Source organism: Eptesicus fuscus, chromosome 15 (assembly GCF_027574615.1).
Source record: "Eptesicus fuscus isolate TK198812 chromosome 15, DD_ASM_mEF_20220401, whole genome shotgun sequence".
NCBI classification, from domain to species: domain Eukaryota; kingdom Metazoa; phylum Chordata; class Mammalia; order Chiroptera; family Vespertilionidae; genus Eptesicus; species Eptesicus fuscus.
In genome coordinates, this window is record NC_072487.1 from 62,222,797 (window position 1) to 62,243,944 (window position 21,148).

A 21,148-nucleotide genomic window follows, 5' to 3' on the forward strand; every position below is an offset into this window, starting at 1 on the left:
GCAAAAGGAAATGAATTCCCTGACTGGTCAGGAACATGGAAGGCCCACTCCTGTTGCTGGGCGGTCAGCTTCCCCTGAAGCATGTTGGCTATACTGGGGAAGGGGGAAGGGGCAAAGAAAGAATAAATGCTGAGTAGATGACTAAGAGATTCTGTTGCTAAAGTGAAACAAAAGAACTGAGACAACTTAATGAGACAGCTTATAGATGGTTCAGGAAAAAAATATCTGCCTTTGAAATTGTGTCATTTCAGTTTTTATTCCAGAATCATACAAAGTACTATCATCTGTATTATGTAGCAGTGGCTTTCAAAACTTTATTACCATGACACACAGTAAAAAAACAACAATACCCTTTACATCACCACCCAGGTCATATATAGTCCGTCCTTCCTTTCTCCCTTCCTTCAATAAGTAGGTACTGACTGTCTACTATATGCCAAATGCTCTTCTAAGCAGAATACAGTAGTAAACAAAGAGGAAGGGAGAGAAACAAAAACTCTTGCCTTCAGAGATCTTATCTACTGATGGAACATACAATCAACACCATAAGTAAGACACAGACACAAACACACAGCAACAAGATTCAAGGAACAAAACCTCCTATTACTACATCCTGTCACTCTAATGAAGTAGACAAAGTGTGTTCTCTTCCTACATTGCAGATGGAGTGACATGTAAAGAGAGATTAAGCAAGTTAGGCAAATTCACCCATAATCCAAGGGAAGCAATAATGAAACTTCATCTCAGGGCTTCTGACGGAGTCCACTGCTGCCCTTCCCCACGTCCTCTGTAGTCCTCGCAAGTGCCTTAGTTCCTGCTTCTTTGATTATGAAATCTTGACCCGGAGCAGCTCTTCCCTGCCTTGCCAGGTAAAATCACGCCAGTACTTCTAGGCCTATCCAGACTGCTGCCGGCTCCAGGATGCTCTCCCGTGCCACTCACTGCATTCTGACTTCCGTGAGCATTACCGCTGCACCAGAGTAGGCTCTGCCACTGTGAACTCTTTAAGAGCAGGTATCACTCATCATCCCTCCTCCCCCCCATGAAGCACAGTGTTTTACAGAGTAGATATTAATCATTACATATGGAATTGAGTTGAATTTGAAAATGATTTAAGGGAGCAGGGGAGAAAGTGTTTACTAGCCAGGAGTGCATGATTTAAGCAACATCTATTTAAAAGGCTAGGACACTAGAAAAGATATCACTGGAAAAAAGATCTCTTTAACCTAAGTTATAAAAGTCACACATTAGGTAGAGGCTTTGATAGTATAAAAACTACAATCCAAATTTCCTATCTCCCTAGTATCAAGTAGATATAGAACCATGGATGTAGGTCGTGTATCACAAAGGACAGAAACTTAGTCACATTCAAAAAAGTGAGGACCACTAAAGGAAGCTGGCAAGACCTGAGGCAGATCAGGAGCCCAAGCCCCCAGGGAGCTCAGCAGCAGGAGTAAGGGCACCTTTGCCGCAATGGTGACCGTTACAGTGGGGACAGCTGCCAACTCACCCAAATGAAGAAAATCAATTCAAATTTTCAAGAGAAGGCATCTAAATGGCACAGCCAATTCTTTTGCCCACTTCTGCTTTAAGTAGTTTGGGCAAGATGGGGCTATGTGCTTGGTGCAAATGTCTAGGGAAGGAGAAGAAACTTTTTGAAAAGGGAGATGAACTTTGATTAAATATTGACCCAAACTGGAAATTTAAGTTTAAATTTTATCCTACCACTAGAGAGGATGGGGACTCAAGGCCAAGATGAGGTCAGTCATAAGCAGTATGTAAAATACTGTACCTGTGATATAGTATAAAATAATCTGAGTCCTATTAGAAGTAAAAATAATGTAGATTTTAGCTAAATGATCTCTAAGTTTCAGAGACCTACAAATCTATGAATTTATAAACATATATCATGAAAACTGAATTCTCCAGCCCATGGTTTTCAGACTTTATTTTGAATTAAGAGATTTCTGATTCTGTAGGACTAGGGTAAGGCTGTAGGGATGCATGCACTCCAGATCCTGTTAAAGATGTGTCATATTGAAAACCCAACGCCATTCCCCTTAAAGGAATTAAAAAGGGGCCCAGCTTGCACACGTTTCTAATTAGAACAAAAACGGACAATAAAACCATGCAGGTACACCACTGTAGTAACACTAAATAAGAGCATGTATAAAATTTAAAACCACCACATTTCATACATTTATTTTTAATAGTATTCTGTCACCTAATTTATAGTGGCATAGGTTTATAAACGATGTTTCATTTAGTAACTTAATCTTGGATTTTCTTTTAAAATTGAAAGGAAACCAGTTACGAGTTAAAGAATATTTCAGGAGGATATGTTGACTATAAACTCAAAAGGTACACTGATACCAATTCTATACACAGCAAATATGAATGTAACTTATTTAAACCTTTTGGTTCACATTTTAAAAAGCACCCTCATTTCTTTAAAGTACTGTAAATGGCTTTTAAAGTCTCTGTGGACATGATGTACTCAGTCCAACTAATTGGGGGCTTGCGGGGTGGGGAGTGAGTTTGTGTGACCATCTAATTGAGAGTCTGATTTAGCCTTAAAATCAAACTGCATTACAAATAAGTTACAGTCACAGTAGCATAATCAGTCCTCAGATAATACAGCTTCCAAAGCTCTCATCATCCTGGTTACCTTTTTTTTTTGCTTTCACTTACACATACCTTTCTTTTAAGGAAGTAAAAAATATAAGTTCACCGATTCTGAAAGTCACAGCTTGTATAGCACTGAACGATAGTAGCTTTGGCATTTGATATTACAAAGTCAATGTCATTACAAATAATTTCTTCATTCTGGGTCCAGGCGAGGTAAAACAGGAAGAATAAGATTTCCAAATGCGGAGTCTTGAGTTATGAAGTATCCAGATGAATGGGCATGTGCATGCTGGGAAAGAGTTTTAAAAAAAGGCGAGTAAGCTATTAAGAGTCACAATTCTTCAGCCAAGGCATTGAAATTAATTATCTTTTCTGAGTGCTTGAGATCAATTTTTTTCTTTTTCTTTTGAGACCAAATTTATTTTAACAATCAGTGCTTGTGCTTATTTTGTTAAAATACCCAGGAGATGGACAATAATAAAGAATTCATATTAACAAGTTGCACCAGGTACTCATCTATCACACATACTTTCTCCCCAATGATTCTTTTCAGTCAATAACTGAGTCAAAAGCACAAATGATATACTTTGTTCCTTGAAATGGAGAGAACTAGCAATAATGGTCCCCAAGTACTCTGCTTTTGATCAACAAAGCAGGAGCTTGAGAAAGAAGGGCAGTAGTTGGAAGGAGGAGGGGGAGAAGGCAGATGAATGCTAGAATATAAATAACAGAAAACCACCAGTGACTTCCTGTGTCACTAAAGAAAGGACTGCTTTTATGTCGTCTAAAGTGAGATTATCTCCCCCTAGCCTGTTTAGCTCAGTGGAGAGAGCACTGTGGCCTGTGGACTGAAGGGTCCCGGGTTCGATTCCAGTCAAGGCACATACCTCAGTTGCAGGCTTGATCACCAGCCCCGGTCAGGGCACGTGTGGGAGGCAACCAACCGATGTGTCTCCCTCACATCGATGTTTCTCTCTGTGTGTCTCTCTCCTTCCCTTGCACTCTCTAAAAATCAATGGAAAAATATCCTCGGGTGAGGATTAACAACAACAAAAAAAGTGAGATGATCTCTAATGTCCCTTCAAATTCTGAAATTCTGAGGTTTAAAAGCAAAGATAATGATGTCTCTGGGAATCTTAAATTATCGAAGATCAGAGTAGTACTGAAACTGTTTATTACTATGAAGGAAATATATTTTTAAACTGATGGATTACTTTCCTATAGTAAGAGGATGCTTTAATCATTTCCTGTAAAACAGCCATGCAGACATTACAAAAAGAACTCACACAACAATAATAAACCAGTAAGACCATCCAAGGGTCTAATTGGAAAAAATATATATGTACTAGCCAGTTCAGCTTTTAAGATCATTCTGTCCATCCAAATATCCTAAACTCTCGTGTGCAAGCAATCCCTTGCCAGGTACAGCACAGAATCAATCATGACCGAGTCGACACCATAAAAGATATTTTCATTACTGCTGTTTTGGTCCTTCAAATCCTCTGGGCACAATTGAACATCAGCAAACCACTGCAATTATGTGTGGAACATTTTTATTGATATTGCTCCACTGAAATACGAAACAGGAATTGTGTTGGCTTCCAAGACCCAGGAATCTCCAGAGACAAGAATGTCAGTTGCACTTGGCTCACCTGCAACGCCGCCTTCTGTTGGGCGGCAATATGCTGCTGCTCAGCGTGATCCCGGAAGTCCTTATTAAGAGAGGGTCTCGAAAGTGCGATGCTGAAACAGGAATCTCAGTTACGTGGCTGTTTCACATACAGGCTTGCTTACTTCTGAATCACATTTTTTCATTATATATTGGGATAGAAAAAGACCTTCCAGAATATGTTTTTCCTTCTCTCACTGTCTACATTAATATACACGAAGAAAGCCTGTTATTTACTAGGGCTTCAAATTATGTCCTTTTTATTGATGATTTATGGTCCCTTACTTTCAAACGGATTTGAGGTATTCCGATCTACCATAAATTACATTTATAATGAAAACTGAAGACTTGAATGTTTCAAGCAGAAGGTATGGCCTGCAAAAGGACCCAGGGCAGCAGAGCTTAACGTGTTTGAAGAACTCACAGTTTAGTAGGACTGGAGGTCGGGATTGGGGAAGGGTAAAGAAGGTTGGCAAAAATGAGGCTGGAGGGGAAGGTAGGTGCCAGGACATGAAGAGCTTTGTGAAAGAAATGAAGAAATGTAGACCTTATCCTAGCAATAAAGGGAGACTTCCAAGGAATGGTAGAAGCAGAGGAGCGACATGATCAGAAGCGCCACACGGCAATTCAGAAAGAACACTGCAATGGCAGACAGTGCGGGTCACCTCCTCAACAGCTGTTTCTCTTCTTGCTAACGGAACCCGAACTTAGTTCAATTATCAGTGATTTCATGCTTCCGGGCAGGCCAGGCTCATTCCTCAGGGGAGAACTTTGGTGTAAGACAATGCCATCCCCTGCCAAGACCGGTTTGGCTCAGTGGATAGAGCATCAGCCTGCAGACTGAAAGGTCCCAGATTCGATTCCGGTCAAGGGCATGTACCTTGGTTGCGGGCACATCCCCAGTAGGGTGTGTGCAGGAGGCAGCTGGTCGATGTTTCTCTCTCATTGATGTTTCTAGCTTTCTATCCCTCTCCCTTCCTCTCTGTAAAAAATCAATAAAATATATAAAAAAAAGACAAAAAAAAAAAAAGACAATGCCATCCCCTTTGCTGGTTTCTGGCTTAGGCAAGAGAAAGATACACCATTTTGAGCAACTAGATTTGATGGGTAGTCTGTTGGAAGGCTCCTGAGAATATATTCCTCACTCTTACAAAAGGAACATAGGGTAGGAACCTCCTGGCCTTTGCCTCTCCAGGTGGCTTGGTGTAGAGGTGAGGCCTAGGATATCGCAGTCATATTTTGACCATAAGGGAGCTGCTGACTCATGGAGAGAGGAAAGATGAAAGGAAGCTGGATCACTGCTGACACAGTTGTGCCACCGCATTAAACTGCTCTGAACCACCTGATCTTCATATTCCTGATTAACATGTATCCTAATGTGTATGGAAACTGTTGGTTTTTTGTTATTTCCAGATTAAAACATCCTAACTGACATGACTGACAAATGTATTTGAGAGACTACAGGAAATCCAGTGAGGAAGCAGTTATAGTAACCAGGAAAGAAATGACAGTGCCAGGACCAGGGCAATGAAGAATAGTGGACAGATTTGAAACACATTTCAAAGTGTAAACGTAAGAGAATGGTAAATGCTTGGAGATAGTAATTAAATGATAAACAATTAAAATTTGAATTTCTGACTTTGGTAACTAGTAGATCTGTACCTCTCACTGAGACAAAACACACACACACAAGAATATTAAGTAGTCAGTTAAAGGAAGGGAAGATGAGTTCAGTTTGGGGACTACTAGTTTAAAATGCCTGGAGGACATCAAAATGGAGATGTTCAGGAGGCAGCCTGGTGCTGGGGAGAAAGGACTAGGCTAAAAATGCAAATGTGTCAAAGTTATCCGCACGTAATTAACAGGTTGTGAAAGTGGATGCAACGGTCTGGTGAAAAGATGTAGACTGAGAAACGGCCTAGAACAGAACCCTGAGGAACATCAACATTCCAGAGACAGGCAGTGGAGAAACGTCTGCGAAAGAAAGCAAGATAGTGTAACAGTGAGTGAATGGAAGCCAACAAAAGAGTATTTTTAAGAAGGAGAGAGTGATCAGTGGTGTCAAATAATGCTAAGGTCTCTAACTAGAAAAGGACTTTGGTCTAGCAGCTTTAGCCACAAGGTGGTTGCAAGTGAACTAGTCTCAAACCCATTCTAGGAAGTGGGAAGGAGACACCTGGTAGTGGATTGAGGTGTAAATAAGTAAGAAAGGAGAGATGAGCATAAACAACTCTATAAGAGGTCTGGCTGGAAAAGATGGGACAGTTAGGGTAGTGGCTGGATGGGATAATAGATCTGAGGGAAGAGATTTAAGATGGCACAAACTGAATAAAGGGCATTAAGCTATCTAAATTTACCTACTTTGCAGAATGCTTAAAAAAGTGGGACACTGGAATCCAACCAGCATAGCTCAGTGTTTGAGCGTCTACCCATGAACCAGGAGTTCATGGTTTAATTCCCGGTTGGGGCACATGCCTGGGTTGCAGGCTTGATCCCCAGTGTGGGGTGTGCAGGGGGCAGCTGATTAATGATTCTCTTTCATCATTGATGTTTCAATCTCTCCCTCCCTCTCCCTTCCTCTCTGAAATCAATAAAAATATATTTTAAAAAAAGTGGGACACTGGAATAATTTAAGTTACAAACAAAACTCATACAAAATGCTTATCTTTTCATAAAAGTAGGCTGTAGGGAAAATTAAATGTTCTAATTAGAATTAAAATATTTAAAATAGAATCAATTAAATAATTTTTTCAAATCTAGCTAGGGAACAAAATATAATGTAAATTCCAATATTAAAAAAACCATTGCCAACCAACTTGAATTATTTTGTCCAAGATATTTTTTATATCACTGAACTTAAATATCACATTATTCTTCGGTACCTAGCTCCAGGATGATTTGTTGAAGATTGGTTCTGCATTAGTAATTTTCTTTTCTCTTTGTCCAATTCTGCCAAGATTGCAACTCTATTTTTGTTTTGAAAACCTAAAAAAAAGAAGGTTGGGAGAAGAAAAAGAAATAAAAAACATTTTAGAGCTATTTTAGGCCATCCAGAAACCCAGGCAGCAAAATTCTCTTCTCTAACATGATAATGAACTCACTAATAAGTAGTCTCTTTAGATGGTTACCGTTTCCCTACTGCTATTTCCCAGCAACTGTAACAGCTTAATACATGGATATATGCAAAGCATAATGCTGACCAAGGACTTTTAAAACTCAATTCTAAAGAATTTTAATCACCAAGGTATGGGTAACAACATTTGTTTTTTAACAAAATCTCTGAGGCCCCAATACTGCAAGGACTAACCTCTATCCTGCGCAGTCAATCTCTGGGAGTGGAGATTTTCTTAGTTCTCACTTTTAGGCCTCTTTATGAAAGTCTCTTTCATGGAAGAATAAAGCATTAGACATACTTAGATCAAAACAATGTTTCTTTTTCTCAACTGCTTTCATTCAGAAATGACACAATCTTTCAAGGAATAAGTCAAAGAATTGCAGCTGATTAGAAAGCAATTCTGAGAAAGAAATGGAGCATAACTGACAGGGTACAAGAGTATGTTCTTTATCGATACTTAACGATGGGCTTGATCTTACAGAAGACCTTGGCCCAGAAGCAGTAACACACTATGTTTTAAAAATATGAATTTAATTCCAACATGTACATACAAAATATACACACTGAGTTTGCAGCATTTTCAGCTAAATCTCGTGCCATCCCACTCCATCCCGTCCGGGATGTGAATCATCCCTTTGTCCAGTGTATCCGTGCTGCACGTACAGTACAGTAAGATATGTTGAGAGAGACCACATTCACATAACTTTTATTACAGTGTATTGTTATAACTATTCTATTTTATCATTAGTTATTGTTGTTAATTTGTTACTAGGCCTAATTTATAAATTCAACTTTCTCATAGGTATTATGTATAGGAAAGACATACTATACATAGGGCACAGTACTATCTGAGGTTTCCGGTATCCAGGGGGTCTTGGAACATTCTCCTCATGAATAAGGGGGAGCTACTGTAGTTTACAAACCACAGCGTTAGACCTTTACTTTAACTAATACCAAAGCAACTGATCGCCAAGGCAATCTGCCAAAGGGGTTTAAAAAGAAGGTGCTATACAAATAAAGGCCACACAAAAAAATATTCTTAACAGTTAAATAACTTCTTACAAATTTAGACCTCTAATAAGGCTGGCCATCACAAACCATAAATATCAACTCATCTTTATACAACTAGGAATATTACATAAATATAATAACCACTATAAGAGAACTTTTAATTTATGTATTAAGTTAAATTTATTAAACTGCCTATATCTGCCATTTTTTACTTACAAAAACAACAACTGCATATAATTCACCAACTTCTCATAAAAAACCACAGGTCTTTCTTGGCTTGGTTAAGAAGGAATAGCCTCCTTAAAAAAATTCATGCATGTTTGACAATCAGAGCACAGGTTGCTAGAGTTAACGCCTTGTTACTGTGGAAATCAGGTGTGAAAATTAGTAACTATAGGCTCAAAATTAATATATAATTTCTAAATTAATAGAGTTTCTTTGATTGTCAGTGTTCTTATTTCACTAAGGAAGGCTATGGTATTGTCAATCTATGTACTACCTCATGGTTGGCCTGTTATCCAAATAAACAAATAAATGTGTATAAATGATCTGATAATATATTCGATGGGAAATTCAGAATATGAGTGTTATTGATTTTATACACTAGAAACTTCCCTAAAAGTGATGTAATACAAATTAAGGTAAGATATTTATGGAGGAATAGGTATATACTGGAATGTGTTATTTAAGGGAATCCAAAAGTGAGTTCTTTGTAAAGTGAAGAATGCTTTCAATGGGAAAGAAAACTGGGGCCTAGCCGGAGTGGCTCAGTTGGCTGAGCATCGTCCCAAGCACCACGAGGCTGCCAGTTCGGGGCACATGCCCCGGTTTCAGGCTTCAACACTGATGGGGGCCATGCAGGAGGCAGCTGATCAATGTTTTTCTCTCTCTGAGGCCCCAAAGACTCTTATTTTTTCAAAAAAAGGGGAAAACTGGTATTTTCCCATGTGTATATATATGAAGCTGTATATATTTAAAGCAAGTTACACCACCAGCTATATTTTCAACTATAGGACAAGTTTTTTTCCCCCCTTTTTTTCAGAAGAGGCTGTTGTATATTTAGAAAGGAATTATATAGTTACATCTTTTTAGATTTAGAGGTACTATAAATATAAAAAAGAAAATTTTTGAAAAGAAAAGTAAAAAATCCAATAGTGTTTAATTATATGATGAGCAAAATAAGTTACCACATTGGAAAGAACTGAAGTGGTGTTTAGAGAAATATAAATTCCCTAGAGATTAATTTGTTCACAAGAAAATATTTTATACTATCCTCCGTTAAAAGAAACCAGGGTTCTCGGGGAGTACTAGTTCCATGTCATAGGGAAGGAAAATAATCAAGTGGACCTGGAATATCTTGTCAGAAAGCAAGAAGTGTTTTTTTTTTTTTAAAGGCTCAGGATATGCTCAAAGAAGAAAGAAGCCAGTTTGAGATTAGCCAGGCTGACACAATTGGGACATTAAAGAGAATAATAAGTATAGCTAGATGGAACAAATCAAATCTGTGAGCCATGAATTCACAATAAGATGCAAAAAGGAAAGTTAAAGTACATAAATAAACAGTTGTAAAGAAAGGGTGGAAATAATAGTCACTATGTTAATAATTAAGTTAGTGTTAACATTTAGGTGTTTTGTTTCTACTAGTAAGTATATGTCTGTTTATAAAGTATAGCTGTGTACTTTTTTGTTTAGGTTCAGGAGGAAGGGGTAGATACAGGGAACTGTAGCTAAGCTAAAAAGTTCCAGAAAAGCAAATTATGCACTGGAACAAACTCTGAATTCAAAAGTAGAATACCTTAGTACAAGCCAGAAGGGTAAATTTGCTTTCTTCTGGACCATAGATGGTTTAGGTAAGACTTCTACTTGGGTCTGAGGTCAACCAAGACAACCTCCCAGGAGTAAAGCCACCCACTTCCTACATAGCACCCTAAAATCACTGCTAAGAGCATCAAGAGTGGCCCCTAGTCAACAGTTTCTACCACTTGATCTGCAGGATTTACAGATATTTCTTTCTTTTTTTTTAAATATATATATTTTATTGATTTTTTATAGAGAGGAAGGGAGAGGGATAGAGAGTTAGAAACATTGATGAGAGAGAAACATCGATCAGTTGCCTCCTGCACACCCCCTACTGGGGATATGCCCACAATCAAGGTACATGCCCTTGACCGGAATCGAACCCAGGACCCTTCAGTCCGCAGGCCGACGCTCTATCCACTGAGCCAAACCGGCTAGGGCTTTATAGATATTTCTACAAGCATTTTGAGATCATTATAAAATAATCAAAGAGAAGAATTCACATTCTTTACTCAGTATTTCACCAGGATTCTCAGGTTAGACCAATCCAACTACCACCACATGATCACAGGACCTTGATACAGTATTACCAATAACGAAAGACTCTTTACACAAGAATGGTACCTTGGACAAATTCCAGTTTGAGGATCTGCCTTTATATATTAAAATTCTCAAAATGTTACTTCAATCTAAGAATAATGTTCCACACTACTATGGATGCTAAGAAGAATATGAGACATCAGTAACTATCTGCCAAGAGCTTATGAAATTCAGCAGACCTGACACTACGACAATATGATAGAAGGCTAGATCTGAAAGAGGGGTTAGTGGGCACAATGGGATTCTGTCCCCTACACCAGAGACATTAATATACTATAATGTATGGGTCAAGAATTGTTTAGTCATTGTTCTTTCAGTTATCACTATAATTATGGCACTTGACATTCAATCCCCAGAAGAAGTAGTCCCTATACTCATAAACAGTGCAGAAATATTTAATAAAGTAAAATGCAATAGATCCAAATAAATAAGAATTTAATATTTTCATCGAGAGTCTGGGAGTCTATAGAACATGACATGGACTCCCTCTGCTGGTGGCTAATAGCAGCAGTTCCATGACGCCAACAAAATCTCTGACAAACCAGTAACAAAAGCCAAAGTGGTTTTGACTGTGTTTCATAGTGGATTTGACTATGGATCAATCAAATGCCACACTAAAAATGATTGTGTTTTATTTCAACTGCTAAAAAATGAGTAACCAGCGAATTGTAAATCTCGTGTATTTGTGTTACTAGAATAAAGAGATAATTTAAAATTTTATTTTCATTAGGGCTGCATTGTGTGATTGTTAGCATATTTTCTTTTCAAATTAGACTTCTCTTAGCTTTCATTTTTGTTGAATTTCAATATGAGTCCTTATAACTTGGAAAAGAAGAGGTCAAAAACCACAGGGGAATACTGACCTGTGATTTGAGAGAACAGAACAGTATTAGTTGGTTACAGCTGGTAAAGCTATGACTGCAACTAGCTTTTTACTACACTTTTATAAAACTCATGTAACCTTTAGTTTACCCTAAATCCAACTCATATACTAAAATAGATTCAGCGGGCTTCCAACTTCCAGGAATGGCAGAGTAGTTTGGTTACAGTAACTCTATTATTTGAAGGCATGAAAGACTGACCAAAATTTGGCAGAAAGTGAAACTGGTGAGATTTGGGAATCTGTGGCCTTTTGCCTGAAGCTCTCCTCAATCCACAAAAAGCTTGGACAGCTCACCTTACCAATTTGAGGTATCAGAGGACAGAGTTCAGGGCTGGCAGAGTAGCCAAATATTAGGGGAGGGACTTAAGAGGGAAAGGCAGGAGTAAAGCCTAAAACATGCCTATGAAATCCACCCACAGTTTTTGCTTTCTGTAAACTGCACACATATGGGGAGAGCACAGGGAGCCCAGCAATAAAGCAGCAGCTGGAAACTAAAAGAATGAGCAGAGATTTCAGTTGCTGCCAACACAAGGGAGACAATCTGGAGTAAGAGTTGAACCCAGCCGTCTGCTAGAACAAAAATCGCATTACAGGGGAATACAACAGAACCCAGGATCTCTACAATGTATTAGAATACCCCGTATCCAATGACAAATCACTAAGTATAGTAAGAAAAAGTAAAGTGTGACCTATACTAAAAAAAAGTGCAGTCAACAGAAACCAACTCCAAGATGATCTAGATAATGCAATTAGCAACGACAAAGGACCAGTATCCAGACTATACAAAAGACTTCAAAATAAAAAGAAATAACCCAGTTTTTAAAAAGAAGCAGAAGACATGAACCAATACTTCACAACGGAAGATTTACAATGGCCAATAAGTATGTGAAAAAGTGCTCCACATTGGTCATCGAGGAAATGCAAGTTACTACTACAATGACATGACACTTCACACCCCCAAAATGGCTCCCCCAGAAAAGACCACCAGCCAAGGCTATATACGTGGAGCAACCAGAATTCTCACACTTTGCTGGAGTGAACGCAAATGGTACAAGCACTTTGGGAAAATGTTAGCCCGTTTTTTATAAAGTTGACTATACACTGAGCTGCTCCATTCCTAGATATTTATCCAAATATCTACAAAAAGGCTTACAGCAAATATTAAAAGCGGTTTATTCACAATGGCCAAAACCCCAAAGCCTCCTAACAGGAGAATGACTCAATGAATTGTAATAAATTAATACAATGGAACTCCGAAATTAAAAGGGATGAACTACTAATAGCTGGCACAACATGGGTACATCTCACAGAGTGAAAGAAGCTGCATACAAACAAGTGCACGCTTTACGATTCCATTTATATGAAGACTAAGATAACACAAAACTGCCCTAGCCGGGTTGCTCAGTGGACAGAGTGTGGGCCTGCAGACTGAAGGGTCCCAGGTTCGATTCCAGACAAGGGCACATGCCTGGGTTGCAAGCTAAATACACGGCGGGGGCGTGCAGGAGGCAGCTGGTCAGTGATTCTCTCTCATCATTTATGTTTCTCTCCCTCTATGAATCAGTAAAAAAAATAAAAGACAAAACAAAACTAAGATTTTTAAAAATCAGAACAGGTCATACCAAAGATGAGTAACAAAAAAAATATGGTGGGTCAAATAGGAATTTAAACTTGATATGGAAAAGAAATAGAAGTTTGCTTTAATTTTTGAAGCAGGAAACTACTTACAAAGTAAGATCTAGTACATTAAATAAAAACTTCTTTAGGATGTGTCTAACTTGATTAGCCTTAGAGAGCTAGCTTAATACAGGTGAAATGTGTAATAAAATTTTTAGAGCAAACGAAGATAAAGGTATGGATATAGCCTGGTGACCATATAACTTCTTTAAAAGTGGTTCTGACTTCAAGTAAAGAGCAAGAAAACTGATGTCAGAGGAGGACCTAAGGTTTACAATGTGAATAATCTTAACACAGATTAAAAGATAGGATTAACATCTATTAAGGATATTATATATCTGATACAATGTTGGACTTGCTTTAAATATGGGGTTTTACTTTGCTATTTATTTTTTATTCTGGCTACAGTAAATGCCCTTTGCCAAAGTTTCTATTAAGTTTAAGTTTCTATTAAGTTTCTATTAAAATATGTTTACTATGTGGGGGAAAATTTCCTAGTAATAAAGGTAAGTTCCGGCATGCATTACCTTGTCCTGAAGGGTTTGCTGCCATCTTCCTATTTTCTGTTTCAACTATGTTCAGTGGCAATTGGTCAGCACTTTACAATCACCTGTAAAAAATGTGTACATGCATACAAAATGCACCATACTTTAATAACAAATGAAAAGTTGTCGGGAACAAGCTAGCCTTCCTACAATGAAACGTTTGCCACTGTCTTCATCTCTTCAGAAACATAAATCTGAAAAGCACACAGACTCCGCAAGCTCAAGTGTTCAATTAGAGCGTGAAGGTTAAATCTCTATTCTTGCAGACGTTGATATCAACATTAAGCATTGCTGTCTTTAATACGTCATTAGGTCGTTTACCAAATATCACCAAATGTATCAATCACTTGCTAACATCAATACGGTCACAGAAGGAAGAAAAATCACTCATCTACGGTGCCTCTCGTTTCCCTTACTACAAAATGTAGCCAGCAACAACTGTGTACACTGAAAGCTAAAAAGGAGATCCCATCATACTCCTGCCCTCTAGGAACACATAGTCGGAGGGAAAATATAGTCTCATTCAAAGCAACCCTGCTAAAATAGGTTAACAAACGCGCTCTTTAAAAGGCGTCAACACTGCTCAGGAAGCAGAGAGCGACTGGCTCTGTGGGCGCGATGAGGATGCCTTCAGGGGAGCCCGGGAAAGTACAAGCGCTAGCAAACAGATGTCGGTTTGGAACAGAACATGGATAGGTGTCTCCCGCGGCTGGTGCGCAGAGCTAGCGAAGTCCGCTTAGGAAGGCACATCTGCAGAAGGGCAACGTCAATCAGGGAGGTGACGGGGCTGCACCTGCACCTCGGGAGGGTCCCTGCGTGCGGTCCTGGAGGGCAGGCTGGGCGGGGACAGTGGCGGAGACGTAGGAGAGGAGGGGTGAGAAACTTTGGAAGGCGAGGAAAGCCGAGAGGCCACTGCCCAGTGGCAACAGAGACAACGGCAGCAAGTCAGCCCCGGAGCCATACACCTCCACCCCCCGGAGCCGCCGGGCGGCCCTAACTTACCGGGGACGCGAGTGCGCCAGGGACGGCCTCACCGCGGGATCGCGCTCTCCAAGGGGGCGCGACCACTTCAAGACCGGCAAACCTAGCGCAACGTGCCGCTCTACAACCTTCCCGCCCCCGCTGCACTTCCGCCTCCTGATGACGTAACCCGAGGGAGCGGAAGTCCCGCCTCCCACCCGGGCCCAACAGCCGCTGCCCACGCCGATTCGTGCTTTAGCTGCCGCCTCAGCGCCGACGTCACTTTTCTTCCGAAAACTGACAGCCGAAGAGGCTCATGGGAGATGCAGGCTGCGCGTCGGAGGCCCGGGCCGAGTGGGGCGGGACGCAGTGACCTAGCCGGCCGGCTCAGCGAGGTAGGGGCGGGGCGGAGGCCGACTGGGTCCCTGGTACCGTCCAGCGGCCCCTTTCATGGTCGAGGTCACTGGCCGGAGAAAAGCCGCCACCCAGCCGGTCTTGCGACGGCGGGAATCCTCTTAGACTGGGACTGAGTCTAAGAGGGCGTGTCTTCCTGGGCTGGGTTCCCTTTCGAACTAGAACTCCTATCTCGGTTGCAAGGTCCACACACGCAAACCCCAGGAATATTTTTCTTTTATGTAGTTTGTGTAGTTTTACACATAAGAAAAGAACTAGCCATGGAGAAGTTTTCAGTACTGTTCAATAATCTGTGTTTAAGAAATGGCTGAGCCACATCTCAGAACTCCTAGTGGGATTTCCACATTTACAGTAAAAGCTAGCCTTCTATGGATGGGCGCTGCCTGGTCTGTGGCCGTTAATCCAGTAGGCACCTTTTCTAGAATTTGAACATATGTTCTTTTTTTTTTATTTTTTTTATTTTTTAATTTCTTTATTGATTAAGGTGTCACATATTTGTCCTCATCCCCCCATTCCCATCCCACACCCCTCCCCACGGATGCCCCAACCCCCTGTTGAACTTAACCATTGGTTAGGCTCATATGCATGCACACAAGTCCTTTGGTTGATCTCTCCCCCCGTCCCCCCACCCTCCCCTACCCTCCCTCTGAGGCCCGATAGTCCGATCGATGCCTCCTTGTTTCTGGTTCTGTTCTTGTTCATCAGTCTATGTTGTTCATCATTTCCCCTAGATGAGCGAGATCATGTGTCACTAGAGATATACTTATAAGAACTGAATGTGAGACGAGCAATAATAGTTATGCTGACAGGCAAATGAATGAACATATGTTCTTCATAATGGATGTTTTCTCAGCAGTAAACATTTATGATGTGCTAGTTTGTTGTGCATGGACCCGTGACTAAAGCAATAAGACTACCAAGCATTTATCGAGTGCCTGGAGCGTGCTAGGTGCTTCCTGTGCGTCAGCTCCAGGCTTGCCATCTCTGGGCTGCATGAGACTAAGAAATGTTGAGTTCCTTATTCTATGCTAAGCAGCCAGCAGTTTCTAGAGACTAACGGGTCTGCCAGATACTAAGGCCCAGGTTCTTAAATCTCACACCTGACTTCTCTGGAGGAAGGAATTCCCCTGAGACCAGCTCTTGCTGACTAATCTAGATATAGTGTAACATGGCGATGTGGTGGCTGGCCAGGATCCCTTTTCAGTTGAAGGCGTCTTTTATTCCTAGCGTGACTAAAAAGATGATCAAGATATACCGTCTATGCTGATAGGACCTTAGGAGAACCTTTTGGTTTTAGGTTGCCTGACTAGACAAAACAGAAACCAGGGCATAAGAAACCTCCAAAAAAAAGTTCCAAATGGACCTTCTGAACAAAGCTTATTTAAGGAGAAAAGGTTCTACCTCCAGAACAACATTTTGCAACTTCCCGGCAAGTTCATCCTCCCAGGGTTGGGAGACTTACAAGGAGAAAGATCTATTAACTTGCTGCTAATCATTTTGCCCTTTACTTGTGGGTGTTAGCCCTTGAACCCCTCTATCTTCTTTCTTGAGAGATTTTTGTAATTTCTGCCTCACAAGAATTTTAACATATTGCTTAATAGTAGGTCAGTTTACTTGAGTTCAAATTCCAGCTCTGGCATTTAAAAGTTGAGCCCTTGTTTAATTTTTTGGTGCTTCAGTTCTGTCATCTGTAAAAGGGAAATAAAAATAAACGAGGAACCACTTCACACCCATTAGATGGCTACTATTTAAAAACAACAGCAACACAGAAAATAACAAGTGTTGGTGAGGATGTGGAGAAAATGGAACCCTTGTGCACTGTTGGTGGGAATGAATGGTACAGCTGCTGTGGAACAGTATGGCGGTTGCTCCAAAAATTAAAAATAGAATTACTATATGATCCAGCCATTCCATGTCTGGGTATATATCCAAAAGAATTGAAAGCAGGGCCTTGAAGAGATAGTTGCACACTCATATTCATAGCAGCACCATTCATAACACCCAAGAGGTAGAAGCAACCCAACTGTTCATTGACAGATGAATGGATAAACAAAATGCGGCATATATGTACAATAAAATACTATTCAGCCTTCAAAAAGTGCATTCTGATATGTTATAGCACACAGGAACCGTGAGGACATTATGCTAAGTGACATAAGCTAGTCACAAAAAGACAAATACTGTGTGTGATATTGTGATTTGTAAGAAATATATATTTCTCATATATATTGGTCTTCGCCACAATTCTGGGCTCACAGCTCCAGAAACCTTGGGTGTTTCCCAAGCGTTGAGAGTGATAAAGGTGTCTTTTGTTTTGTTCATGAGGTGGCTTTTGGAAAGCACCTGCAGGTGGGGACTGGTTGCCATGGGAGCCAACCAAGGTTGGGAGCATTCAGTCCCACCCCAGGCTTCCTGGGATGGGGCAAGGAGCTGGAGATTGAATTCAGTCACCAACGGCCAATGATTTAATCCATCATGCTTACATAATGAAGCCTTTATAAAAACCTAAAGAGGGTGTTGGGAGAGCTTCCAAGTTGGGGAGCCAGAAGGCTTCCATGTGCCCCGGTGCGGGCCCCGAGTTCCATGAGGACAGAAGCTCATTTGTTGGGGACCTCGCCCTACGTATCTCTTCATCTGGCCACTGATTCATATCCTTTAATATCCTTTGTAATAAATCAGTAATCTAGTGAGTAAACACATTTTTCCTGAGCTCTGTGAGCCGTTCTAGCCAATTAACTGAACCCAAGGTGGGGTCTTTGGAACCTCCAATCTGTAGCCAGTCAGTCAGAAGCACAGGTAGCCTGGGCTTGTGTCTGGCATCTGAAGTGCGTGTGCTGGGGAATGGGAGTCTTCTAGGACTGACCCCTTACCCTGTGGAATCTGATGCTTTGGAGTTGGGTTCAGGAACTCTTATTTACTGTGTGATTCCATTCACAGGAAGTACTTAGAGTTGTCAAAATCATAGGGACAGAAATCAGATTGGTGGTTGCCAGGGGTAGGGGGGAAGAGAAAAATGGAGAATTATTGAATGGTTATAAAGTTTCAGTTTTACAAAATGGGAAGAGTTCTGGGGATAGATGGTGGTGATGGCAGCAACTATGAAAGATCTGTGTTTTACTGGATATCTTGGTACTTGGTCAGTAGGTCTTAGCACCTCCATATCTACCAGGGGCAAGTCCAGGATAAAAGGAATGAATGTTACAGTCCTATGGTTCTGTCAAATGATAAGGAAACTTGAGGAGGTAGCAGTGTATGAATTACTTCATCCTGAGCCATTATGTTTATTATAGACTTTCAGTATCAAAGTGGAGTTGATAATAGTCCTCAGTTTCCAATTGAAGCCACCCTAATCCTCTTTTGCTATTCTGTGATAAAATATTTATAGGAAATGCATTAGGCTAGACAGCCCTTAAAATCAAGTGTGGAGAGCCCTGGCCAGGTGGCTCAGTTGGTTGGAGTGTCCTCTACACCAAAAGGTTGTGGGTTTGAATCCTGGTCAGGGCACATACCCAGATTGTGGGTTTGGTCCCCAGTTAGGGCGCCTACAGGAGGCAACCAATAGATGTTTCTCTCACATCAATGTTTCTCTCTCTCCCCTTCCTCTCTATCTAAAAATCAATTTTTAAAAATTAAGTGTGTAGAAATTTGAGACAATTACAGAATTAGTTACCTATTGCTTGTAACAAATTATTCCAAAAGTTCTTGGTTTAAAACAACAAATACATATTTTCTTACCGTTTCTGAAGGACTGGAATCTAGGCAGTGGGATCTTTAGCTTGGGATCTTTTCTGAGATTGCAGTCAAGATGCTACCTGGAGCTATATGGTCATTGGGAAGCTCAACTGGATGGAAGGATCTGCTTGTAAAACTCACTCACGTGGCTAATGGCAGGAGGTTTCAACCCCTCATCACACAGGCCTTTCCGTAGGGTTGCTCATGATGTGGCAACTCACAGCCAGAGCAAGTAATGTAAGAAGTAAAGAGAGTGACCAAGGTAGAAGTCACAGTGTCTTTTATAGCCTGAGTGTGGAAGTGACATTGCTTCTGCCATATACTGTTGATCACACAGACCAACCTTGATACAGTGTGAAAGGGGACTGCAAAGCTGCGAATAACAGGAGGCAGGGTCTTTGGGGACTGTTTTAGTCCATTCAGGCTGCTGTAACAGAATACCATAGACTGGGCATCTTCTATACCACAGAATTTTATTTATCACAGTTCTGGAGGCTGGGAAGTCCAAGATCAAGGTGCCAGCATGACGGTGAGGATGGATGCACTTCCTGGTTTATAGATGGCTGTCTCTTTTATAAAGGCACTCATCCCATTTATCAGAGCTCTGCCCTCCTGACCTAATCACCGGCCAGCAGCTGCAGATTCAGACCCAGTGTGGAGTCAGGTCTTATCCAGAGTTTGCAAGCCCAGTCTGCGTGGCACAGATACCAAAGCACGAAGTCACTCTGCCTCTTTCCCCATGGAGGGAGGTAAAGGGGTGCCTCCTGTCGAACATAATAAGAAAGAATCGGGAGGCTTTGGCTACAAATAAACGACAAAGATTTATTCATGGGTCTTAGAGTTTGCAAGCTGTAAACACAGCTAGAGGAAACCCAGAAGTGTTCCACAGAACAAAGAAAAAGTATGCGTTTTTATAATGTAACTGTTATCACAAGAGAGAAAGGAGCCCTGCAATCTTAGCTATTTGATTGGTTCATAATGAGTTCAGCCACATGGATCATGAAGATGATGAATTTCGGGTGGTCATCAAGAGGGGCATCAAGCAGTCTGGGCACTAGAGGTTTTCTTTGAGGAGGCCTTACACTGGACTGGAATCCAGGCCCACCAATGTATACTGCACTGATGATGGTCCGTATCATGCCTAACCCAGGATTGGAGCGTTATAGAAAAGTTTAAAAGTTCAAATGTCAAAGATCAAATACTAGAACAAAAGCATTCTCCTGCTTATCACTTAGGAATTTACAAGGGTTTCAGGAGCTCTGTGCCAGGAATGGGGGTGCGGAGGGGTGCGGGGCAAAGACCAATATATATATTTTTTCTATGATCTCACAAGGTCAGAAATGGATACATTTTTTGGTGCAGGGAATAGGTGAGAAAAAAACAAATTATTAACTTCCAAATACTTCCTCTGAGATTAGATGAATTCAATAAATTCTTTTTTTTTAAAAAATATATTTTATTGTTTTTTACAGAGAGGAAGAGAAAGGGATAGAGAGTTAGAAACAGATGAGAGAGAAACATTCAGCTGCCTCCTGCACACCCCAACTGGGGATGTGGCCGCAACCAAGGTACATGCCCTTGACCGGATTCTGGGACCCTTGAGTCCGCTCTATCCACTGAGCCAAACCGGTTTTGGCAAATTCAATAAATTCTTACAAAACAATAATTAATTCTGGCTAGTGCTGAATGTCCGTTCTTGGGCTTTTTTTTTTTTCTCTATCATTTGTGATTCTGGAGTTGCTCATGAATTATTACAGTATCCACAACAGTTGTACTTTTGGCTGAGGAACATTTCTGCAATGTTAAGGAATTGATATTCTTATATTCCTTTGTACGTTGGTTTATATGTACCATGTGTTAAACAACAAAAATTCAATTGAGGAAATGTAAAGATTAAATTGGCTTTATTCAACAATTCATGAATCTGGCAGCAGATTCTCATTTAGCAAACAGAAAGGAGCACCAAAAAGCTGCAGGAAAGGAAAGGTTTTTAAAGGCAGAGAGGGGGGTGGGACAAGGAAGAAAAGGATTATTTCAGGCAAGGTCACCTTCTTTTGGGGGACAAAAAGGATCCATTAGGTGGTTACCCCACTGGTGCTGAACAGGAAATTTCGGAC

General features: G+C 40.6%; 1 protein-coding gene across 3 annotated transcripts; it reads right to left on the reverse strand.

The window, feature by feature from the left end:
* Positions 1 to 237: 237 nt before the first annotated feature.
* On the reverse strand, positions 238 to 15,052 carry INIP (INTS3 and NABP interacting protein). Of its 3 annotated transcripts, none has more exons than XM_054726991.1 (5): positions 14,928 to 15,052; positions 7,605 to 7,679; positions 7,180 to 7,282; positions 4,281 to 4,371; positions 238 to 2,917 (listed from the first exon to the last, which is right to left on the reverse strand). In XM_054726991.1, the coding sequence occupies exons 3-5, from the start codon at positions 7,215 to 7,217 to the stop codon at positions 2,822 to 2,824; spliced, it is 225 nt and encodes a 74-aa protein (XP_054582966.1). In that variant the 5' UTR covers positions 7,218 to 7,282; positions 7,605 to 7,679; positions 14,928 to 15,052; the 3' UTR covers positions 238 to 2,821. The 3 variants fall into 3 exon arrangements, with proteins under 3 accessions (XP_054582966.1, XP_008140011.1, XP_054582965.1); XM_008141789.3 differs by lacking the exon at positions 7,605 to 7,679 and adding an exon at positions 13,908 to 13,990; XM_054726990.1 differs by lacking the exon at positions 14,928 to 15,052 and adding an exon at positions 13,908 to 13,991.
* Positions 15,053 to 21,148: the final 6,096 nt, after the last annotated feature.